General features: G+C 36.3%; 4 protein-coding genes across 5 annotated transcripts in view; all 4 read right to left on the bottom strand.

Moving 5' to 3' along the window:
- The window catches only part of LOC103145014 (claudin-4-like), a 129,574-nt gene that overhangs the window by 41,404 nt on the left and 63,813 nt on the right, over window positions 1-24,357 (bottom strand). The window lies entirely within an intron of this gene.
- The window catches only part of LOC103144968 (claudin-4-like), a 104,374-nt gene that overhangs the window by 28,734 nt on the left and 51,283 nt on the right, over window positions 1-24,357 (bottom strand). The window lies entirely within an intron of this gene.
- On the bottom strand, window positions 2,967-6,660 carry LOC103144969 (claudin-4-like). The gene is made up of 3 exons (XM_016676437.1): window positions 6,582-6,660; window positions 4,361-4,475; window positions 2,967-3,970 (listed from the first exon to the last, which is right to left on the bottom strand). Exons 2-3 carry the CDS (start codon window positions 4,472-4,474, stop codon window positions 3,533-3,535), a joined length of 552 nt encoding a protein of 183 aa, XP_016531923.1. The 5' UTR covers window position 4,475; window positions 6,582-6,660; the 3' UTR covers window positions 2,967-3,532.
- LOC103144966 (claudin-4-like) overlaps window positions 22,384-24,357 on the bottom strand; it is a 7,649-nt gene continuing 5,675 nt past the window's right edge. Inside the window, exons 2-3 of the mRNA XM_007562160.2 lie at window positions 23,578-23,692; window positions 22,384-23,151 (exon numbers count right to left, since the gene is read on the bottom strand). Of these exons, the coding sequence (XP_007562222.1) occupies window positions 22,654-23,151; window positions 23,578-23,691 (612 nt within the window). The 5' untranslated portion in view covers window position 23,692 and the 3' untranslated portion in view covers window positions 22,384-22,653. The remainder of the gene's footprint in view (window positions 23,152-23,577; window positions 23,693-24,357) is intronic.

Here is a 24,357-nt window from a genome sequence, read left to right as displayed (position 1 = left end):
GGTAGTCTGTAGCTAAGCTAACTATGCTAAATGGTTGATAATCTCACAGTCAACCCACCTCTCTTGGAGAAAAACTGGGTTTTAAATTAACACTCTTGCCTCTCTCTCTTTCTCTCTTTATTTTTTTTGAAAACCTGATTTTATAACTTTTCTTAGCTTAGTAACTGCCACAGTCGTTCTCATCTTCCACTGTCTGCTGCTGCCAGCGTCACTCTGAAGCAGGAACAAACCATTTAACGCACATAGGGGGGTTCAGGGCAAATACGGATGTGTGTTTTATGATCTAGGATTTGGGAACATTAAATTTTTACTGCTAAAAACAATCTTTGAAATACAATATGATTAATTTTATAATTGACACCGCCCGGATTCCCCCCAAGAGCAATTTATTTATTTTTTCCTTTTTATTGATAAAATTGTAAAAACAAATATCTTCACAGAGAAATTATGTGTTTTTGATATTATAATCACACAGAAATTATAAAAACAAAAAATAAATAAAAATCAGCTCCACTGAGGGGGCCCCTTAGTTGCCTTGGGGCCCTGAGCGGCTGCTTAGTTTGCTTTGCCTAGGGCCGGCCCTGGCCGGTGTACTAAATAAGACATAAAACAACTCAGTAAATGTTTTATGAATAGAAAGCAAAGCAAAATCACAAGCACATGTGGTTGGCAGATTTATGAACAGAAATCATGAAAGAAATGACAGAAACATAAAATGGATGAAATAAAGAAACAAAATTCTTGTTGAACGTCTGTAGATGATGATGAAAAGACTGGTTCTTCATAAAACAAAGAAAGTTATGGACAACCCTGACCGTCCTCTTCATGAGACTCAGGAAAACAGAGTGTCTTCAGTCAGAGGCTTTCAGATGTGCTGTAATACAGACTGCTGCAGGAGACATTTCCTTCCAACAATATTTCCTTCAGCATCGACAATAACTTTGAAGAATCTGAACTAATGAGTTACAACAACATTTAATTTCCCTTTGGAATCAATTAAGTATTTTTGAATTTGAACTAATCTTGTTCATTTTCATCAAAAGATCTCCGTGAAATCTCATTTTTTCTACTTAGAGGAATGTGTTTGGATGCTTGCAGCAACAGTGCCACCTGGTGGCAGCTAGTATCCACTGACCCTGAATCGGAGATGACTATGTGTCTAAGTATATATGTTCCTTTTTATTTATTAGTTTTTATTAAGAATATCCTTCCCGAACACGCCGATGAAATTCCAAACCAAAAGTGAAAAAGGTGAACAAGACAAAAATAATGAAGAAGATCCAACTCCTAAAGAATTACAAAACACTTTCATCTCAGCTGCAACTAGAAAAATACACGATTGAGCCAACCAAAATAATGAGTCATAACTCATTTATAATGTGTTAATAATTCAACTCAACCAGTGTTTTTTATTTAACACAATAATTGTCTTTCTTTACAGTTCAAATTAAATCGTTTTAGTGTGAACTAATGTCCATTTCTATTCTTTATATTAATGCCAAGTTATTATAAATAAAGAGGAAAGTTATGTTTCATTTTTGTCAAAATAAAGGAGATTATATTTATTTTATCCCAAAAACACATGAAAAAACAGATGCAACATTCTGGTAGAGTGAATATGTACAAAAAGGAGTCAGCAGGGGTCGCTGTTCTGCAGGGGAAATTCAGAGGAAGGTTTGTACAGTAATGGATTATTTTAGTTTATGTTGATCAGAGACTATTTATAATAATATATATTTATGGGTAAATAATCAAACAAGTGTAAAAACCAAGATCAATACAATAGTATTTTTTCCTGGAGGTATAATTATAGGTGGAGGAGATTTTAACTCTGATGGCCACCAAGAAATGGAATGCCATTTAATTTAGAAATTATCTAAATTTCAATGTATGAACAGTAAAATATTCTGGAATGACTTACAACACTTTATCCAGCAATAAAACAAACAAAAAAGGGCAAAGAATTACCTTTGATGAGAGACATTATAGTTTTTTAATAAAGATATGAACAAAGAAGCGACTCATTTTATTCAACTGTTGCTGCTCATTGGTAAATATCACGTTCATTAAACACAAAAACAAGTAAAACAAAGTAAAATTCTTCTCCAACGTCTAAGATAAATGCAATGCATGTTGTGAAGGCAATAATATTAGTTAAAAAACCTGCACATTTGTAAAGGAAATGCAGTTGGTATCGTTGCACATTCCCTTAGGAAACATAAATAATTTAAATTTTCTCCTTCAGTTGCGTCATAAAAACGACCCAACATCCATCTAATAAATCCTCAAGTCATCCTGAAAAGCAAACAAATATGAAAGAAAAAGGTAATTTTATCCACATTAAAAGGAATCCAATAATTTATTTCTTCTGTTTTGGTAAAAATGTTTTGAAAAAGTGTTTACCTTTTTAAAAGTTGTGGTTGGATCAGGTGTTGGAGGTTCTTCTGTTACTTCTGATCTTAAGGTGGATCTTCGAATGTGAAATGGTGCAACGTTGGCTTCACTTAGAAACTGAATGAGGAAGTTCAAAACTCTGTAAGTTTCATAAATCTGCTGTGGTTTGATGTCAGCAGATTAAACTGTTGGCATCTGAGCCAAAGGACCAAAAGGCTGGATATGAATAAACAGTTTGTGAAGATTTTAGGATCTTTTTTATTTAAACTGAGATGTGCCGATATTAAAGTTTAACAAAGGGAAGAAAAACTCATGAACAGATGTAGTTATGAAAAATCAGAAAAAAACTTTTCATTTATTGTTTAAAATGAAAAATACAGAAGCAAAAGCTGAAATATACGATAAAATAAAGTCAGACGGTAACTTTATTACAACACATAATTTTGTAATACAATATTCTTTTGCATATGAGATGAAGAATCAATCAGTTGAAGTTTTCTGTTAAGTTGCTTTAATTTTTTATATATTTTTGTAAAACTAATCATATTCTATGAAATTGAGTTTTTTGATACATTTTATTTATTTTCCAATCACATCTGACCAAAGATGATCTGTTGTGATTATTGTACAAAAACAGAAACAGTTACAGTAAATGTTTTATCAATAGAAAGTAAAGCAGAAAACTGAGAAACATCATGAAATTGAAGCAAATCTGGTTAGTAATTATGTTGACTGGTTTATAAACTAGAATCAAGAAAGCATGAAAAAACATAAAATGGATTTAATAAGCAAACAACAAAAATACATCAAAAGATTGTTGAAATGTAATTTTCCTGCATTTATGCATTTCAAAATAATTTTTCTGAGGATATTTAAGTCAAATTTTAACAGAGATCTTAAGAAAAATTCTGGGAATTATGCCAAAATAAAAATAAAATTCAAAGGATTTACAGTGTACATGCCTTTCAGCACCAAATGTTAAAAGCATAGAAATTATAATTTAACGTTGTCTTCCCAGTTTTTACCTAAATTTATCCCTTGTCTGCCCGTCTGTTGGACACCAGGCTCTTCCATTAAGCCTCTACATTCTGTATGTTTTAGCTTAAACTCTGTTGCTGAAGAAGCTGGCGGTTCCTCCTCAGCCCCTGGATCTGCTTACGTAGCAGAGCAGACCTCCAATCAGCATCAACATCAAACCAGCTATAAAGCCGATATAGATGCTCGCTCCCAGCACCATTTCCATCATTCCCATCATTCCCACCATTCCCTCTGGTGGATTTTTAATAATATGCGTCTCCCAGCTGACCGGGATGATCACCAGCAGGCCAGCCAGTATCAGGCCCACTCCGGCCGCCAGGATCATTTTGGGTTTGGTGTCTTGGTTCTGAACACATGGGGTGAAGTCGGAACCAAAGATCAGGAGGAGGAGGCCGAGACCACAGAGGATGCAGCTGATGATGGTCAAAGCCCTGAAGGCCTGAATTTCAGAGGTTATCATGGAGTCATCATATACTCCACACACCTGCGGTCCAGTTCCCTGCTTTCCACATATCTGCCACAAACCTACATAAAGTTCCTATCCATCCAAACAGAGAAACAGATATTTACATTCACGTTATTAAACATGCTGTATGACATTAAATCAGATAGAAAAATCTAATTAATTTCTGTTTACTTTAAACTCCCATCCAAACCAGAAGTTTATATAAATTAATATCACTGAGTCTTTAAACAGTTTAGAAAAGAACAGATGATGTCAGGAATCTGTAAGTTTCTGATGAGGCGTAAAACTGCAAAGTCAATATTATGTTTCATTTCTACAGCATTTTTATAACGGCTGTTATAAAGACATTCTGGTTAAATTATGCAATAACACATAAAATAGTAGTTGGTAAAGCATAACAGTTAACTAATCATAACTATCATGCTAATGTCAACCATAAATGCCTTTTGATTATATTGTTACCATATCACCCTGATTGGTCACAGACCACTCAGGCAGGGCGCAGCAGATGATGACCCCAATCAGCCCGATGGCGCTGAGAGCCACACAAACCATCTGAATTGTTTTTGATGCCATTCTGTAAAAAAGACAAATTAAAAAACTGGATTAAATAATTTTCTGCTATATATTCCATCCTCTATGCAGGATTGGGCCTCTGGCAGCGATGTGCACCTATAGACACTAGAGGGCGCCAGAGCTCCTGCACACTGAAAACCACATCATGTTCAACATTCAGCAGCCGACATAAAAAAACAACTACAAACCCAGAATCTACAATCCAAACTTCATAGATGCAAATTCAGTGGCGGATTCAGTCATTTCCAAACTTCCTACTGTGTTACTGGGCAGCACACATCCACAAGATTTTATTTGGTTTAGACCAATGGATCTCAGTTAGAGGCCCAGTCGTGTTCCTCATTCTCTCTAAATGCTCTTCTCACTTCCCCCAATACATCAACCCCTCTGACTTCACAAATTATCCAATAGTTTGATCTGCATTAAAAATTTAGGACACTTCAAATTGAAAGCCATTGAAAGTCAAAATGCTATATGTTAGCATTTTATATGCCAACATATAAAATGTTAGCACATTCTATATGTGCTAACATTTTACATTGGGCAAGAACAACTGAAAAATTCCCTTATCAAGTTCACACAACGAGCCACAAGATGAGTCTTTCACTGTCCAGTAAAAATCCGGTTCAATCTCTATTGCTGAGTGTTGCTGCAAACATCAGAGCAGAGTTGACCACAGCTGCAGAGCTCACGCCAAGCTCACCAAATGGACCTCACTGCCTGGGGTAAAACCAAACTGCACATCAACAGTAGACGTGCGACATAGCTAAAGATGTATGAGGGCTGCACTGGGATAACCCGGGGAATTCAAAACTGTCCGACGCGTGCTTCAAATAACTCCAGGCCGCTTCCTTTGTTGTTGCAATCATCTATTTATTCCACTTTGATTGTCTTACTTCAGATCTTACAGATTTACACTGACTGACCAGGACAAACCATCCAATAGTGCCAACAATAAACGGCAATAAAACGGTCAGCAGAAATTATGACTACCCTGACGCACCTGCTTCCTCAAACATAATAAGCCAGCACGCCAGTATGGCTCCCATTCATACCTTTAGTGACAGCCACGCCCACCTCGACACACCCACCACCCAAGTGTCAAAGGCGTGTGCTCCCTCAATAATCATTCATTTCATTCATATGGCTCTTACAAACAGGTTAGAGCAACATGGCAGAGAAAAGAGACTTTAGATCAGAGATGTGATGACAGCTGCTTGATTTCTTTGTGCCATGAGGCTCAAAATGTCTGTTTGCATTCCTGCATCTGGTAACAAAGTTAAGAACCTCTGAGTTATTTTTGACCAGGACTTATTTAAATCTAATATTAAACAGGTTTCTTTGATTTCCTTCTTTCTGGGTTATTGCTAAAATTAAAGATATCCTGTCCAGGAGAGACGTAGAAAACAGTCCATGCATTTGTTACTTCAAGGCTGGAACTTGTTTAGTGACAGAAAGTCCATAAAATACAGTTAAAATCCTTCATCTGATCCAGAACGCTGCAGCAGGAGTTCTGGTGAAAATTAAAACCATCATATTTGTTGCAGTTTTGCTCCATGGTTCGGTCCAACGCTTCAGAAAAACATCTAACCAAAAACAGAGCAGCTCGTTTTGCTCTCATTGTTCCAAATACATAATTATTATCAGAATGCACAAAGCTTTAGGTTGGTCCCTCGTTAAAAATACGGCAGAAATTATCCTCTTTTTTTCTTCTTCTGTTAGAAATGTTGTAGTATCTAACATGCTGTAATATAAGGTTTTCTTTTAAAAATTACTTTAGAAAATTAAAATTTTCTTCATTTTTGTTTTGTAAATTGCCTTGAGATAATGTATTGTGAATTGGTGCAAAAGAACTAAACTAAATGGAAAATAATTAGTTTTGTCTGCTGATGTGTCTGTAATTGCTGCCTGCCGAAAAACAATGACACAACATCTGTATAATAAAAAATGTATAAATGACAAAAGAAAAGCTAAATTTTGGCCTAAAAGGTTCATTTTGTGCACATAGTGATCGATTTCTTATACTTTAGACTCCAGCAATTCTTCTTTTTTAGCTACATCAGTTTTTCTTAACTTTAAAAAGAAAAATATTTAAAAAATTGCTTACCTTTCTGACGTTCTGCAGGTTCTTCTGTTTGTTGTGACTTTAAGCCAAGTGGAAACTGAAATGGTTCTGTAGATGTGCTTGTTGCTTCACCACAGAAGTTCTGCTTGATATTTGCACATCATCTGCGGTTTTATGCTTCCAGGAAAGGGAAAATTTGTGGTCATCTAAACCACAGACATGAACACGTATACGCCTCATGGAGCGGGTCGGCCCGTTGCTGCGATACGTCACAGCGTCCGCCATATTGAATGTGGAATATGTGCCAGTAAGCTAATACAAGTGAATGGACCGAACTTTATAAAGTGCCGTTCAACAAAGTATTTTAAATTAATACCTGCCATTGACACATTTTCTCACACACATTAATATATTTGGTAATCAAAGAAATGACTAGACAGTTTCTAACTTTTGATGTGATTATTTAATTGTTTTGGGGCATTTCTGAATAAAGAGCACAATGTTTTTATTTGATATAAATTATTCTGACCATTTTTATATTAACATTGATGGACAGATACACTTTTACACAAAAAGTTAAAGAATAAAACATTTATTTATTATACTGGGAACACTGGCCACAGGCTTCAGTCTGCTGGTCACACTGGGAGAACTCAATGACTTCTGAGACGTCCTGGTTCACAGGCTAAAGCCAAGGATAAAAGAGAAATTATCCAAAAGTGAAATAGAAAATACATACGGTATATGTTTCGTATATGTTTCCTTCACATTCAGAAAAAGACATTTTCAGCATGTTGGGCTCTGACTCGTAGCATCTAAATACCGACATGGAGAAGCTGAGCTGGAAACAGACTGAAGAACAGCAGCTCCAGCTCTGATCCTGACTGATCTTACTCACTAAATTCTCTCGTTTTTAATGAACTTCTCTAACAGTGGTTTTTCATCAGCTCTCTCTCATTAGAAAACAGTATGAAAACATTAGCTGCTATGCTAACAATCAGCGGTTAATTTGGGCCAATTTAGCTACATAGGAAATATTTTTCGGTTGTTTAGAAGCGAATTTTTGGCTGCAAAGTCAAGTAATTCTGATCTTTCATCCTTACCTGTGGAAGGTAATGCCAATGAATCCAGTTTATTTCGTAAAACGGTTGAAACAAGTCCACACAGCACAGGACTTAAGGAGCTCCGATCGACCTGCTGCCCCATAGAAGATGGCGGACGCTGTTACGTACGACTCAGGGCTCCATGAGGGATCTAGTATTAATGTCTATGGTTAAATGGACCGAACTTCAGAAAGTGCCGTTCTACAAAGTATTTTTAATACCCGTCATTGACACATTTTCTCACACACATTAATATATTTTGTAATCAAAGAAATGACTAAAGACAGTTTCTAACTTTTGATGTGATTATTTAATCACATCATTTCTGAATAAAGAGCACAATGTTTTTATTTGATTGAAATGATTCTGATCATTTTTATATTAACATTGATGAACAGACATTTTTACAGTGTTTTATTAAAGAATGTATTTTATGGAGTTAGATTTGTTTAACAATTATTCAATCAAAAAAAAAGTCAAATAAAAAAGTAGTATTCAATAAAAAAAAATCATGTCACACAAAAAAAATCTTAAAATCTTTTTAATCATAATATTTTTTTCACGAAACAAATTTTTTTTTAAAGATTTTTTTTTTGATTGAGTCTATTTTTTTTTTCTTGCTTATACAACTTTATTTGCTTTGGCGAAGCTTACATGAACATTCTGGGCGGGGCTTAAGGACGAGCGGTGTAAGACGTGTTCCGATTGGTTAGCGCTGACTAAAGCGGATGACTCCCTGAGATCTCAGAACTCCGTCCCGAACTGCAGGGCTTCGGTGACGGGACACAGAATGTGAATGGTAAGTAATCTTCACAAAATTACACCGTTTAGTTGCTACTAAAGTGTCCACCCTGTTTCAAAGAAGAAATCTTACTCAACTTATGACGACAGTCACATATTTTGTCTGGCGTGATCCCCGGTAGCATATTGTGCTAGCTGATGAGCACTAGGTAAAGTTCATAAACTAGGCTTGTGTAATATTCGCCTGTCTTTATGTTGAATTCGTTAACCAGCGCACCTCTGTCGAATTGCATTAAGCGTGGAAAATACCAAATATATCTGGAGGAAATATGTGTTAAAAACTGTTGTGCAATCCTCCGTGTGCGTGTGTGTGTGTGTGTGTGTGTATTAACTAGCATTGAAGCTAAAATGGGAAAACAGCGGATCGTTGCACCAATGTTATTAGGTCCACATTATTCTGCGCCACATTATTCTGCGCCACACTTCAAGTGACTGTGCAGATTATTTATTTACCAAGCACATAATCAGTGTTGTCAATGAGGGGAGGCAACGTAACTCTTAAATATATTTTCTTCAGATGTAAAATGTAAAACTAAGCTGGTAGGTCACAGACCAAAGGAGGATATTCAAATGATTTCTGTTTTTTATTATTTGGTGTGTATGTGTCTTGTACTTAGTTTTATTCTGAATTAGATGTAATATGTCTTTTGCTCTGCTATGATATTAAATTAAATTGGTGTTCTCCTAATTCCCCATTCTAGTATGACCAGCAGAGTGCAGCTGAAGCAGGACAGGCTTGTAGGTCTTACTGATTCCTCCAGCTGCTACAGACGATCAGAGCATGAGGATGGAGAGACCAGCAAGTGTTGAGTCAGAGAAGGTCAGGTAGGGAAGTAAGTGTTGCTTTTAGGGGCCAGGTGTGTTTGGCTAAATGTATTTCTCCAAGTCAGTATATTTATTGGTTTTAAAACTAATGCATGCTTATGTGTTGATAACGATACATTGCAATAAAAATACAAAAATGACCACCAACATCCTGGCAGAAGTAAATAAACAAGTTTATATCAGGTGTTTGGTAAAGGGAGGTGTTAGAGCAAGATCAATACGTCTTACTTTTATTTTTGTAAGACGTATTGGAAATGTGTTTCATTCGCTTTTAATGGAACACATTAAAAGTGAATTACCAAATTTGCTTTATTCCCTGTTATGTTAACGTTATTTCTCATTATGATCGGCAAATATCAAGGCGATCATAATGAGTTGGTGAAAGAATTTAAAGTTCTGCTCATGTATAGAAATCGAGATGCATGGGGGAAGATCCCATTACTGATCTCTCCCCAATCTACTGGATTGAACATCAGCCCCAGTTTATCTTTTAACTTTGTTTCTTTATTTAGATCTTTATTGAAGCTACAATCTGTTTATCTGTGATTCTTTTCATGAGGTTGACTTCAGCTGAGATAACTAAACTACTAAATGTTCTCGCTCTCCTGCAACTGTCTGTAATTGCTGCCTGCCCAAAAACCATCAGACAACTTTTTAAAAAATCTACAGAGCACACTAAAAATGTATATATGATACAAGCTAACCTTCGGTAGTAGAAGGTTCATTTTGTGCTCATTATGATGGATTTCTTATAGATTAGACTCCAACAGTTCAGTTTTAGCTAAATCAGTTTTTCTTTGCATTAAAATAAGTAAACAAGGTAAAAACTGCTTACTTTCTGTAATGGTTTCTATTAGTTGTGACTTTAAGGAAGTATGTGAGATGGTGTTGTATGTGGTTGTTTTTCATAAAGGAAGTTCTGCTGTAGTTTTAGCACATTTGTGTTTTTGTTTTGCGTAAATGAAGAGTGTTGGTCATCTAAGCTATGAGTAACAGGATGTAACTTTATGTTATCCTTAGCAAATGTTTAGTGGAAAGCTTTTATCTTGCCTGCAGTAAAAACACCAAAGAGTATATTAAACTCATTACATAACCTTTAGCTGGTTTTGAATGTGGATAAGACAAAGCAATGGTTATCTTTAGAACCATCAGCAGGGGCTCCCCCACAAATCTTGGGCCCCCTGACAAAAAAATTATATTGGGCCCTCTTCACAGCTGCTGTTACAATTTTTTGAGTCTATTCGACCCATAAAAAGCATCACAATTTTAAAGGCTTGCATCTGCCTTGCTTTCTTTGGTTCAATACTGATAATTAGCACAATATTTACTGCTCATGTATTTAACGTCCAACAGTCCACATCCAGTGTGCAAGTAGGTTACTTAAATTTGTTCGATTAGTTTCAGATACTGAAATGTCTCCCCATGAGCAACAGTCAAAAGCAACGTGCAAAATACACATAAAGCAATCCAGACTTCTCAAAAATGCTAGTAGTTGCATTTTATTCAAGCTGCAGTACATAACTTTAATAAAAATATGTTGTCTCCATAATTGTTAAAGCTGTCACCATGTCGTAGCAGTTTGTTCTGAGACAGATAATCTGAAAACAATCAATCTCCTCCATCTCCTTCCTGAATTACTATTACCGGTTAAAGTAATGCACGTTCTCTCCAAAACAACCAATCAGAACCAGTAGGAAGCTCTTAGCGCTGTCAATTAGCCTCATTCACTCACTGCTAAATGTGCTAATGGTGGAGAAACAACTGATCATTACAAGAAACTGTTTATCTTCCGTCATTGGTAGCTATGCTAACCAAACTGAGCATTCACAGTTTGAATCTGCACAGCTCTGTGCTTTGCTAGCTCAGCACGGCACAAATCAAGGGGGAGGAAGGATGAGCAGCACCACATGAGATTGTGATTGACAACACTAAAACTCTCCTGCCACTGACTTGTTGTTTCTAGCACTGGGAGAAAGCAGAGGAAATAAAATTTTCACAGATTACCTCTCATACCTTACTGTCACAACATAATGACAGTTTTTAAAAAATGTGAAAAAAATATATTTTTCTGAAAGTTACTGCAGCTTTAATTTCACTTAGGACAGGACGTGGGTCAGGAGGGACGTGGGTTAGAGCTGCTGCTGACTGATTCATCTATTAAGTGGTAAAAGGAACAAGGGACAAGTTAAATATATGAATATGTTGGTAATGTTTTCCTTAATTCCTTAAATGCTAGTGAAAAGGAACCAAACAGCAGTCCTGCTTCAGCTGCACTCTGCTGGTCATACTAGAATGAGGAATTAGGAGAACAACAATTTAATTTAATATAACACAGCAAAAGGCATATTACATCTAATTCGGAATAAAACTACGTACAAGACACATACACACCAAATAATAAAAAACAGAAATTATGTGAATATCCTCCTTCGGCCTGTGACCTACCAGCTTAGTTTTACATTTTACATCTGGAAGAAAATATATATATTTAAGAGTTACGTTGCCTCCCCTCATCGACAACACTGATTATGTGCTTGGTAAATAAATAATCTACACAGTCACTTGACGTGTGGTGCAGATTAATGTGGACCTAATAACATTGGTGCAACGATCCTCTGTTTTCCCATTTTAGCTTCAATGCTAGTTAATACACACACACACACGCACACACGGAGGATTATGCAACAGTTTTTAACACATATTTCCTCCAGATATATTTGGTATTTTCCACGCTTAATGCCACTCGACAGAGGTGCGTTGGTTAACGAATTCAACATAAAGACAGGCGAATATTACACAAGCCTAGTTTATGAACTTTACCTAGTGCTCATCAGCTAGCACAATATGCTAGCGGGGATCGCAGCAGACAAAATATGTGACTGTCGTCATAAGTTGTGTAAGATTTCTTCTTTGAAACAGGGTGGACACTTTAGAAGTTGCTAAACGGTGTAATTTTGTGAAGATTACTTATCATTCACATTCTGTGTTCCGACACCGAAGCCCTGCAGTTGAGTATTCATATAAGGCGCTTTCACACGGAACGGAACGGTTGTGTTCGCATTGCACTCCGGGGTGCCATCAAAGTGGTGCCGGACGTCATTATTTTTAAAACTAAACAATGTGGTTTGAGTTGGTTGGTTGCTAACTGCCAATTTAATAAAGAAGACGAACAGTTACTACTATGACGACAACAACAATGGACAACATGGATTTTAATTTTGCTGCTCATCAACCTCATACAATTAATTAAATTCCGCCAACAAGCTACCCTCAGAAGACAAAATGCTGAACGACTTCTACGTACTGCCAGGAGAAATACGGAAGAAAAATACCGTAGACTGTTCCAGACTCTTTACAAAATATAGTAGTGAGAGCCAGCTGTCAACGGAAAATCAACGTCTGACTCCATAACAACCAGCGGCCAATCAGCTGCTGGTTCTAAGCAGAACCGCTTGGCCGGCACGATTGGAACCACAGCTCTTGTGGTTCCAGGGGGCTGGGTGGAACCGGTCACAAGTTGTAATGCGAACACAACCGTTCCGTACCGTACCGTTCCGTGCAATGCGAAAGCGCCTATATTGAACTTGTCACTGTACCTTTTACCACTTCACAACAGATGAGTCAGTCAGCAGCAGCTCTAACCCACGTCCCTCCTGACCTGTTCTCTCCTGAGTGAAATTAAAGCTGCAGGATGTGACTTTCATATAATTTTTTTTTCACATATTTTTTTAAAACTGTCATTATGTTGTGACAGTATGATATGAGAGGTAATCTGTGAAAAATATATTTCCTCTGCTTTCTCCCAGTGTTAGAAACAAGTCAGTGGCAGGAGAGTTTTAGTGCTGTCAATCACAATCTCATGTGGTGCTGCTCATCCTTCCTCCCCCTTGATTTGTGCCGTGCTGAAGCTAGCATAGCACAGAGCTGTGCAGATTCAAACTGTGAATGCTCAGTTTAGCTAGCATAGCTAATGGCGGCAGATAAACAGTTTCTTGTAATGATAAGTTGTTTCTCCACCATCAGAACATTTAGCAGTGAGTAAATGAGGCTAATTGACAGCGCTAAGAGCTTCCTACTGGTTCTGATTGGTTGTTTTGGTCAGAACGATGCATTACTTTAACCAGTAATAGTAATTCAGGAAGGAGATGGAGGAGATTGATTGTTTTCAGATTATCTGTCTTAGAACAAACCGCTATGACATGGTGACAACTTTAACAAATGTGGAGAAAACATATTTTTATTAAAGTTATGTACTGCAGCTTGAATAAAATGCAACTACTGGCATTTTTGAGAAGTTTGGATTGCTTTATGTGTATTTTGCACGTTGCTTTTTACTGTTGCTCATGGGGAGAGACATTTCAGTAACTGAAACTAGTAGAAGAAATTTAACCCTTGTATGTGGAAATGGGGTCCAACTGACCCCACACACGTAAAACTTGTATCGTTTTCCATAGTCCTCTACGTTTGCCTCAGTCCTCGCACGCACAAGGGTTAAATAACCTACTTGCATACTGGATGTGGACTGTTGGATGTAAAATTCATGAGCAGTAAATATTGTGCTAATTATCAGTATTGAACCAAAGAAAGCAAGGCAGATGCAAGCCTTTAAAATTATGACGCTTTTTAAGGGTCAAATAGATTCAAAAAATTGTAACAGCAGCCAGGCAGGGGGGCCCAACCTAATTTTTGTCAGGGGGCCCAAGATTTCTGGCAGCGCCCCTGTGTATAGTCATATATTTAACTGGAAAAGATCACAAAGAATGTCAATCTTTGATTCTTATGAATCAAAAGGAAAATAAATATACAACTTTGGATACAACTTTTATACCAACATGTATCTACATCCCCATAAGATCATGGAGATGTAGTCAGGAAGTCCAGTGTTTCCTGGACAGTCAGTTCCCCTGATGCAGATTTGCATCAGGGGAAACTAATAGGAGATATTTAACCCTTGTATGTCGAAATGGGGTCCAACTGATCCCACACATGTAAAACTTGTATCATTTGATGCAAATTTGCATCAGGGGAACTGACTGTCCAGGAACCAGTGGACTTCCTAACTGACAAATTTCCTCTGATGCAAATTTGCATCAGGGGAAACTAATCGGAGATATTTAACCCTTGTTTGTCGAAATGGGGTCCAACTGATCCCACACATGTAAAACTTGTATCATTTGATGCAAATTTGCATCAGGGGAACTGACTGTCCAGGAACCACTGTATTTTTTAATTGAATTTATGTCAGGCAACTGCATGAAAATATCTCCATGAAATCTCATTTTTTCTGCTTACAAGACAGTTTTGTGCTGCCGCAGCAACAGTGCCTCCTGGTGGCAGATAGCATGCACTGACACTGAGCCAGAGGTAACTGTATGTGCATGTTGTTTCCTTTATTAGTTTTTATTAAGAATATATATCTTTCCCTAACACATTGATGAAACTCCAAAAAGGCAAACGGTGAAGAAAACAAAACGGAATAAAGACGAAGATCCTAAAGAGTTAAAAACACTTTCATCTCAGCTTGTTTACGAGAAAAATAAACAACGGAGCCGACAAAAATAGTCATATTTCATTAATGTATTATTGATTCAACTCAACTGGTGTTATTTATTTAACATAATTATTGCCTTTCTTTACACAGTTTTTCTGTCACAATACATTTGAAGCATAAACTATAAAACTCATTTAAATTATGTTGTTTTAATGAATCACAATAACAGTTTTTAAAGCTGCATCTTAACGATTTTGTTCCTGGGATCTAAATATAATCTGCCTCCCTAAAAACATGCAGAGGAAAAAGGCCAATTATGTCGCCAATAGATCAGCTTAAAGCTGTAGAGTGTTAATAATCCAGTCCTGCTGTTATAAGGTAATCAGTTACATTATTATGGTGGAGAAAACGTTCAGTTTATCACTTTCATACAGTTCATCAAATTAAATCGTTTTAGTGTGAACTAATGTCCATTTCTATTCTTTATATTAATGCCAAGTTATTAGAAATAAAGTAAAGAGGAAAAGTTTGTTTCATTTTTGTCAAAATAAAGGAGATTATTTTTATTCTATCCCAAAAACACATGAAAAAAACAGATGAAGCATTCTGGTAGAGTGAATATGTACAAAAAGGAGTCAGCAGGGGTCGCTGTTCTGCAGGGGAAATTCAGAGGAAGATTTGTACAGTAATGGATTATTCTAGTTTATATTGATCAAAAGCAATGGGTTCCAGATACTCCAGAATTTTGGTGAGAGATCTGAAGCATCAGGGAACATCCTCTGAAGGCGATCATAATGAGTTGGTAAAAGTATTTAAAGTTCTGCTCATGTATAGAAATCGAGATGCATTGGGGGAAGATCCCATTACTGATCTCTCCCCAATCTGCTGGGTTGAACATCAGCCCCAGTTTATCTTTTAATTTTGTTTCTTTATTGAAGCTACAATCTGTTTAGCTGTGATTCTTTTCATGAGGTTGACTTCAGCCGAGATAACTAAACTACTAAACGTTCTCGCTCTCCTGCGACTGACTTTTACTTTTCTAACATAGAAAATTAAAATTTTCATTGTTTTTTTTGTAAATTCCCTTGAGATAACACATATTGTGAATTGGTGCAATAGAAATAAACTGAACTGAATATAATTTGTGATGTGTCTGTAATTGCTGCCTGCCCAAAAACCATCAGACAACTTTTTAAAAAATCCACAGAGCACACTAAAATGTATAAATGATAAAAGAAAAGCTAACCTTCGGTCTCAGAAGGTTCATTTTGTGCTCATGATGGATTTCTTATAGATTAGACTCCAACATTTATTCTGTTTAGATAAATCAGTTTTTCTTTGCATTAAAAATAAGTTGAGAAAGGTAAAAACTGCTTAACTTTCTGCAGTGGTTTGTAATAGTTGTAACTTTAAGGAACTACGTGAGATTGTACTGTATATGGTTGTTTTTCGTAAAGGAAGTTCTGCTGTATATTTTGCACATTTGTGCTTTTTACTTTCACGTCAATGAAGAGTTTGTGGTCATCCAAGCTTGGAGTAACAGGATGTAACTTTTTCACCTTTAGCAAATATTCATTGGAAAGCTTTTATCTTTCCTGCAGTAAAAACACACAGAGTATCTTAAACTCATTACTTTCCCTTTAGCTGGTTTTGAATGTGGATAAACCAAAAGCAGTGGTTTTCTTGAGAACCACCAGAGATCCCTCTATTGCTTCCCGCTGATCCAGGCGCACAAATGCAGTTTGTCAGTAATTATGAATTTAAATAACCACAGGTGTTTTTTATTGCAGCAAAGTTGGGCTTTATTTTTCCAGTAATTTTCACTTCTCATTGCTACCTAATCCTGTGGGGAGGAAACTACATTACAAGGCGCAAAACAGAAAGAACTGTTATGTTCAAATCACCAGAAAGTTTAGACCATTAAGGATAAATTATCAAAATTGACATTAAAGAGCATTAAAAAAACCAAAATACATTTCACTCAACTGAAAAATGCAAAACAAAAACATGCAACAGTTTATCTACATTTTGCCAGAAAGGTGAACTGAAACCTGCCATTTTCAGACATGTAATGATGGATCATTCATGTTTCCAGCTACATTTTCAATATTTAAAATGGTAAACAATAATGCTGCGCTCAAACTACAGTTCTGTCTATTTCACCCTCAGTGTAACATTCAAATAATCAGAGCATCTCTAGATGTTATTTCAGTATTATTGCATCTTTTGTTTTATTGTAAAATCAAGCAGTGTTTTGTAATTACATTTATTAGTGTGACTGTGAAACTAAATCTTACCAAGTGTTTTTGTCTAGTTTCTAGAGCAAATATCTTAGTTCACTTGAAATTATACAAAACTAACTTGTCAGAAACTTTTCATCAAGAAACATCTTGTTATCTTGGATATGAGTTTGCAGCAGGCTGGTCTGCAGATGTGTTTGCTGGTTGCTGGCTGTCTTCTGGGCTGTGGGTGGACGGACAGACCGGGGTTTCAGATTTCTTCTGACGCCAGGGGGCGCTGTTGGAGCTACCTCACTAGCATTAAGCTGCTGTCCGTCTGAACTGAGCGATCAGGGATAGAAGTCAGGAAGGTGACCAAGAACCTGATGGTCACTCTGTCAGAGCTTCAGTTTTCCTCTGCAGAGAGAGGAGAAACAGCTGAGGTGCAACAATCCTATGATCACAACTACAAACATTTAGCAAAGAGGAACTGTCTGAACCACCCCATACCAAGTCATCTACATGGCATGCAAGGACTCCTGTCACCTTACAGAAATCATCTTGCCAGTAGAAGAAGCTGGATCAACTTTTGACACAGTTCCTCCCAGCTTCTGCATGGTTTCTTTCACCTTGTTGTACCAGAACAAGGAAGCATCTGCCAAGCCAAAGACACATTTATTTAACTTCCATACGATTCCTTCGCTCTCTGCCTCTTGAGGTGGACGGAGATACACATCATGTTGCAAAAAAGCTGCTTTGATGTCCATAGAGTTCAGTTTCCATTTATTTTGGCATATAACAGCTATAACCATCTTTAGAGATTCAGAGGAACAAGTGGGTGAATCCTTAGGAAGTTCTTGAATGTTAATTTCTTCAAAGCCTCTTGCAACCAGTCTGGCTTTGGGTACTATGTCTACTTGTGTTTTCTTGAGTGTGCACACCCACCTCGTTGATATGCATTTCTGACCTTCATCTTTTTCCTCCACAAATACATTGTTTCTTTTCCAGTTCTCAATTTCAGTTTGTTTAGCAAGTGAAAAAATATCCTCGTTCACTGCTAATATTTCATCTCTGTTGTCAGTATTGGTCTTGACATTTTCAACCACTTCGAGGTTGCTTACTTGTCCCATATCAATGGATCCTGTGGATCCAGCAATTTCCTCTGGCTCAGTATATTCTAAGTTGTACCAGTTTTTGTGTTTCCCACTGGCTTTCCCTGCACAGAAACGGATATTTACATTCACTGTATTAAACGTGTTCCATGCAACGAATGACTTTAAATCAGATAGAAAAATATAATTGTCTATTGACAGAATGTCAGAATTTTAGTAATCGAGTTATCTATCGATTATTCTTACAATTGATTGAGTAATCAGATTAAAAAAAGATAAAATAAAACATTGGTAAATCTAACATAACAGCGGTTTTACTATCGCATACCAACATCAGTCCAATTTCTCACAGTTGAGCTTCCCAACAGAAAATTAACTTGTAACAATAACAGCTCACTTTCTAAGTTAACCTGAAGAAAAGTCATACAATAATCTAAAATGTCTAAACTCCAGCTTTTGGTTAATCTTCAGTCAGTTTAATAGATGAACTCTCACTTTGCCCAGACATTTATAGCTTTGTGTTCATGTTAGCGACTGGATTTGACTCCTTCGTCCTACCAGCTATGTAACGCCACGATGCGCTTTGCCCCCCGTTTGTTACGACCGGGATGATATGAATTTATTTTCCAGTTCGTCCGTAAAGCTACGCATCTAACGCCGCCCACTGTGTTCGGTCTATCCGCTCACCTGTATAAATAATCCCGCCGTTCGCTCTGAACCAGCAGCTCCCAGAGGAGAAAGGCTGCCGAACTCCAGGCATCGCTCCCGTCATTGTAAGGATGTTTATTGTTCTCCCAAAAACTACAAAAACCCGGACATTATCATGAATCAATAAAATACTCCCAGGCAGAACTTGAAAATTGGACATTATGCTGCTAACACTCAGTTTTCGTCAACAACTCGGGTGGAAGTGAGAGCTACGCGCAACGCAAATAATGACCCGACTGGAACATGGTGCGCTAAATGATAAACATCATTTAATGAAGCTTCGAGGCAGATAAATTTTCCTCGAGGAATTTTAATAATTGAGGTACTCGAATTACTGAAGGAATCGTTTCAGCCCTAGTCAGAAATATGCAAGTTTATTTTTTGCAGATTTTTTAAAACTCTCATCCAAGCTAGAAGTTCATACAATTTAATATAACTGAGTCTTAAAACAGTTTAGGAAAGCCCAGTTGATGATGTCAGGACTCAGATGAGGTTAATTAACAATATTGGGCTAAAATAGAGGTAAACCTCATTGTTCCACCCCAAAAATGGTTACAAAAAACTGCAAAGAACTGAAAGCAAATGCTTATGGAGACTATAGCTCAAAGCTCCCAAAATGGTTGCAAACAGCATAATGAGAAGCATTGTTGCAATGACATGGTGAAGACGGAGGAGAAGCTTCTTAAAGAGACAGAAGCCAATTTCAACTGCAAAGTTTGTTTCATATGAAAAGCATTTTATAACATTTTAAGCAGATGTACTACATAACTTCTTCAATAACACATAAAATAATAGGTGATAGTAAAAAACATAAAAGTAACTAATCGTTGCTATCATGCTAATTTCAGCCACCAGAACAGGATAGCTGTAATTTCTCAGGACAAGCCACTCAGGCAGGGCGCAACAGGTGATGACCCCAATCAGCCCGATGGCGCCGAGAGCCACACAAACCATCTGAACTGCTTTTGATGCCATTCTGCAAAAAAAGAAAAATTACAAAAGAGGGATTAAATCATTTTATGCTAAATATTCTTAGGTTTCCCTCCGGCTTTGGTAACAATCATCCAGCCACTGCCATCCTCTGTGCAGGATTGGGCCTCTGGCTGCAATGTGCATAGATGGACACTAGAGGGCGCCAGAGCACCTGAACACTGAATAAAACAACATGTTCAACATTCAGCAGCCTACATAAAAACTACTACATATAAACTTAGGTTTACATTTTACTCAAATTTAGCTGCAAAAAAACTTAAAATCTTCCTGTATCAAAGTTGCTCATCGATCCACACAGTGAGTCTTTCACTGTCGTCCTCCATCTGCACAAAAACTAAGTGTAAGTGTAAGAGTGAATATTCCCCAGCTGACATCAAATGGATGTAGGTTACGTGTTATTTTCCATTTCTATGTTTAAAAATGATGATGATTATCAGATTATTTTAGCATGTAAATAATATAAGCAGACATCTTTTCAGTTCTCATTGCTTGTAGTTAATATAATTTTTAATAACTAAGCCTAATATCAGTCTTACCACCTGCACAGGTGTTGATGATTCCTATGACAAAAAAAACCTCTGTTATTTTTGATCAGGACCTATAAGGAGTTTTTCTTTTTCCTCATGAAAAGGAAAAGTTCCTCCTCTCCTTTTCATGAGGAAAAGCAATATTTAAATCAGTTTTTTTCCTTTGCATTAAAAATAAATAAAAAAAGGCAAATTGCTTACCTTGTTTGTTGACTTTACGCAGAGTGGTGACTCTGAATTGACACTGTAGATGTGGTTGTTGCTTCACAAAGGAAGTTCTGATTTGTTTTTTGCACATCTGTGGTTTTGTTTCATGCCAATGAAGAGTTTGATCATCTAAGCTAAGAATAACAGGATGTAACTTTTGACACCTTTCGCAAATGTTTAGAAACATTTGATTTCGTCAACAATAAAAAATCTCAAGCTCATCTGCGTTCTCTGAAGCTGGTTTTGAATGTGGATAAGACAAAAGCAATAGTTTTCTCTTAAACTATCAGCGATCTCTCTGTTGCTTTACACTGCTGTTTTTGTCAGAGTTTGTCAATAATTATAAATATCTTGGTTTTATTTTAGATAAAGTGCTTTCTTTTAAAAAACCCATAGAAAATTTGCTAGAAACTCTGAAAATGAAGATTGGGTTTTATAGTTCCCTACAATGTCCAGACTGACCCGGTGACACCGGTGTCCTGGTCGTCCTCTGATGGTCCTTTTAAAGCAGGGCTGCAATGAAGTTGAAATGTGTTTTGGGGGATAAAATTCATTTTCTAGGCAAATATTGACTTTGCAATGAATTGCTGTTAAGCTGATCACTCTTTATAACATTCTGGAGTTTATGCAAACTGCCATTATAAAAACTGAAGCAGTAGACTTTGTAAATATTAACATTTGAATCATTCTCAAAACTTTTGGCCATGACTGTAGTTGTAGTATATTGACCAGAGACTATTTAATATATGTTTATGGCTAAATAATTAAACAACTATAAAAAACAGGACCAATTCAATATTTTCCCAGCAGGTAAACTTGTAGGGTAAATAATTACCTTTGACGAGAGACTTTATAGTTTTTTTAATAATAAAGACATGAACCGAGGCATAACACATTTTATACAACTGTTGCTGGTCATTGGTAAATATCATGTTCATAAAAAAAACATTGGTTACTTCTTCCAAGAACTATTAAATTATGACTTAAACTTTGTTGGTATTATAGCTGTTAATGACTGATTAACAACCTGATGTTTTGTATATCTTATTTTCAATAACACAAAATAAAACCTCTAAATTAAAGTACTTGTTTTACTTTTATTTAAATAAAATTCTTATTCAATGATTAGGATAAATTTAATGCAGATTATAAAAGAAAAATAATTTAGATTAAAAAAATAAAACCCGCACATTTGTAAAGGAAATGCAGTTAGTATCATTGCACATCTGAGCCAAAGGACCAAAATGCTGGAAATGAATTAACAGTTTGTGAAGATTTTAGGATATTTTTTATTTAAACTGAGATGTGTCAATATTAAAGTTTAAGAAAAACTCATAAAAAGATGTAGTCATGAAAAATCAGCAAAAACTTTTCATTTATTGTTTAAAATTAAAAATACAGAAGCAAAAGCTGAAATATACGATAAAATAAAGTCAGATGGTAACTCTTTATTACAACACATAATTTTGTAAAACAATATTATTTTGCATTTGAGATGAAGAATCAATCAGTTGAAGTTTTCTCTTAAGTTGCTTTAATTTTTTATATATTTTTGTAAAACAAATCATATTCTATGAAATTGAGTTTTTTGATACATTTTATTTATTTTCCAATCACATCTGATCAAAGATAATGATCTGTTGTGATTATTGTACAAAAACAGAAATAGTTACAGTAAATGTTTTATCAATAGAAAGTAAAGCAGAAAACTGAGAAACATCATGAAATTGAAGCAAATCTGATTGGTAATTATGTTGACTGGTTTTTAAACTGGAATCAAGAAAGCATGAAAAAAACATAAAATGGATTTAATAAGAAAACAACAAAAATACATCAAAAGATTGTTGAAATGTAATTTTCCTGCATTTATGCATTTCAAAATAATAATTCTGAGGATCTTTAAGTCAAATTTTAAAATGATCTTAAGAAAAATTCTGGGAATTATGCCAAAATAAAAATAAAAGTCAAAGGATTTACAGTGTACATGCCTTTCAGCACCAAATGTAAAAAGCATAGAAATGATAATTTCACATCATCTTCCCAGTTTTTACCTAAATTTATCCCTTGTCTGCCCGTCTGTTGGACACCAGTTCCTTCCATCAAGCCTCTACATTCTGTATGTTTTAGCTTAAACTCTGTTGCTGAAGAAGCTGGCGGTTCCTCCAGAGCTGCTGGATCTGCTTAAGCAGCAGAGCAGACCTCCAGTCAGCATCAACATCAAACCAGCTATAAAGCCGATATAGATGCTCGCTCCCAGCATCATTTCCATCATTCTCTCTGCTGCATTTCTAATTTCATTTGGCTCTTGTGCAATTCTAATATTTTTAATAGTATTTGTCTCCCAGCTGACCGGGATGATCACCAGCAGGCCGGCCAGCAGCAGGCCCACTCCGGCAGCCAGGATCATTTTGGGTTTGGTGTTTTCATTCTGAACACATCGGGTGAAGTCGGAACCAAAGATCAGGATGAGGAGGCTGAGACCACAGAGGATGCAGCTGTTGATGGTCATGGGCCTGAAGGCACGAATATCAGAGAATATCGGCAACAATAAGTTTTCATACGTTATGCACTCCTGCAGTCCAGTTCTGTACTTTCCACACATCTTCCACAGACCGTAATGAACTTCCTATCCACCCAAACACAGAGAAACAGATATTTACATTCACTTTATTAAACATGATCTATGACATTAATTAAGACAGAAAAATCTAATTAATTTTTTACTGAATGTCAGAATTGTGTTTATTTATTTTAGAATCTTTTTAAACTTCCATCCAAACCAGAACTTTATATAAATTAATATCACTGAGTCTTTAAACAGTTTAGAAAAGAACAGATGATGTCAGGAATCTGTAAGTTTCTGATGAGGCGTAAAACTGCAAAGTCAATATTATGTTTCATTTCTACAGCATTTTTATAACGGCTGTTATAAAGACATTCTGGTTAAATTATACAATAACACATAAAATAGTTGTTGATAAAGCATAACAGTTAACTAATCATAACTATCATGCTAATGTCAACCATAAATGCCTTTTGATTATATTGTTACCTCATTATCAAGATGGATCACAAGCCACTCAGGCAGGGCGCAGCAGATGATGACCCCAATCAGCCCGATGGCGCTGAGAGCCACACATACCATCTGAATTGCTTTTGATGCCATTCTGTAAAAAAGACAAATTAAAAAACTGGATTAAATCATTTTCTGCTATATATTCCATCCTCTATGCAGGATTGGGCCTCTGGCAGCGATGTGCACCTATAGACACTAGAGGGCGCCAGAGNATAAATAAGTGATAAGTTATTTACCATTATAGTCTGTAAGTTATATTTATTCTCAGTACTAGATGTGGTTTCAACAAACACATGACACTTCAACAATATTATTTTACCTTTTATCTGGAAATAGTGTCTGTTTATTCTTGCCACACTCTGTATTAATTATTGATCGAAATGTCTTTCTATACCAGTTTATTCTTCTGTATTTACTTTAGTTTCTTAGTTTATTCTTGCATTTTGTTCTTCATTCATTTAATTTAGTTTCATTTGATTAGTATTACCCTCCCTTGGTTTATTGCTATGTCCACTTTAGTTTCTTTCCTGTTGCTAGATTTATTTTATCATGTATTGACCATCATTAATCTTCACTCATCACCTGCTGCGCCGCCTAATCGTCATGTTTCACATCATGTGTTGGTTTTTCACTGTTCAGCGTCGGATTCTCTGTTTTTATGCCATAATTCACATCTAGTTCGTCGCTCCGTTTTATGTCCCGCTTCTCCTGTTTCAGAGTTTTGCGCAATGTGCGCGTCGAGGTTTTTCTTTCTTT

The sequence above is a fragment of the Poecilia formosa genome, unplaced genomic scaffold, assembly GCF_000485575.1.
Source record: "Poecilia formosa unplaced genomic scaffold, Poecilia_formosa-5.1.2 Scaffold134, whole genome shotgun sequence".
Classification (NCBI taxonomy): domain Eukaryota; kingdom Metazoa; phylum Chordata; class Actinopteri; order Cyprinodontiformes; family Poeciliidae; genus Poecilia; species Poecilia formosa.
Note: the sequence above shows the minus strand (reverse complement) of the source record. Positions and strands in the feature narration are given on the sequence as shown.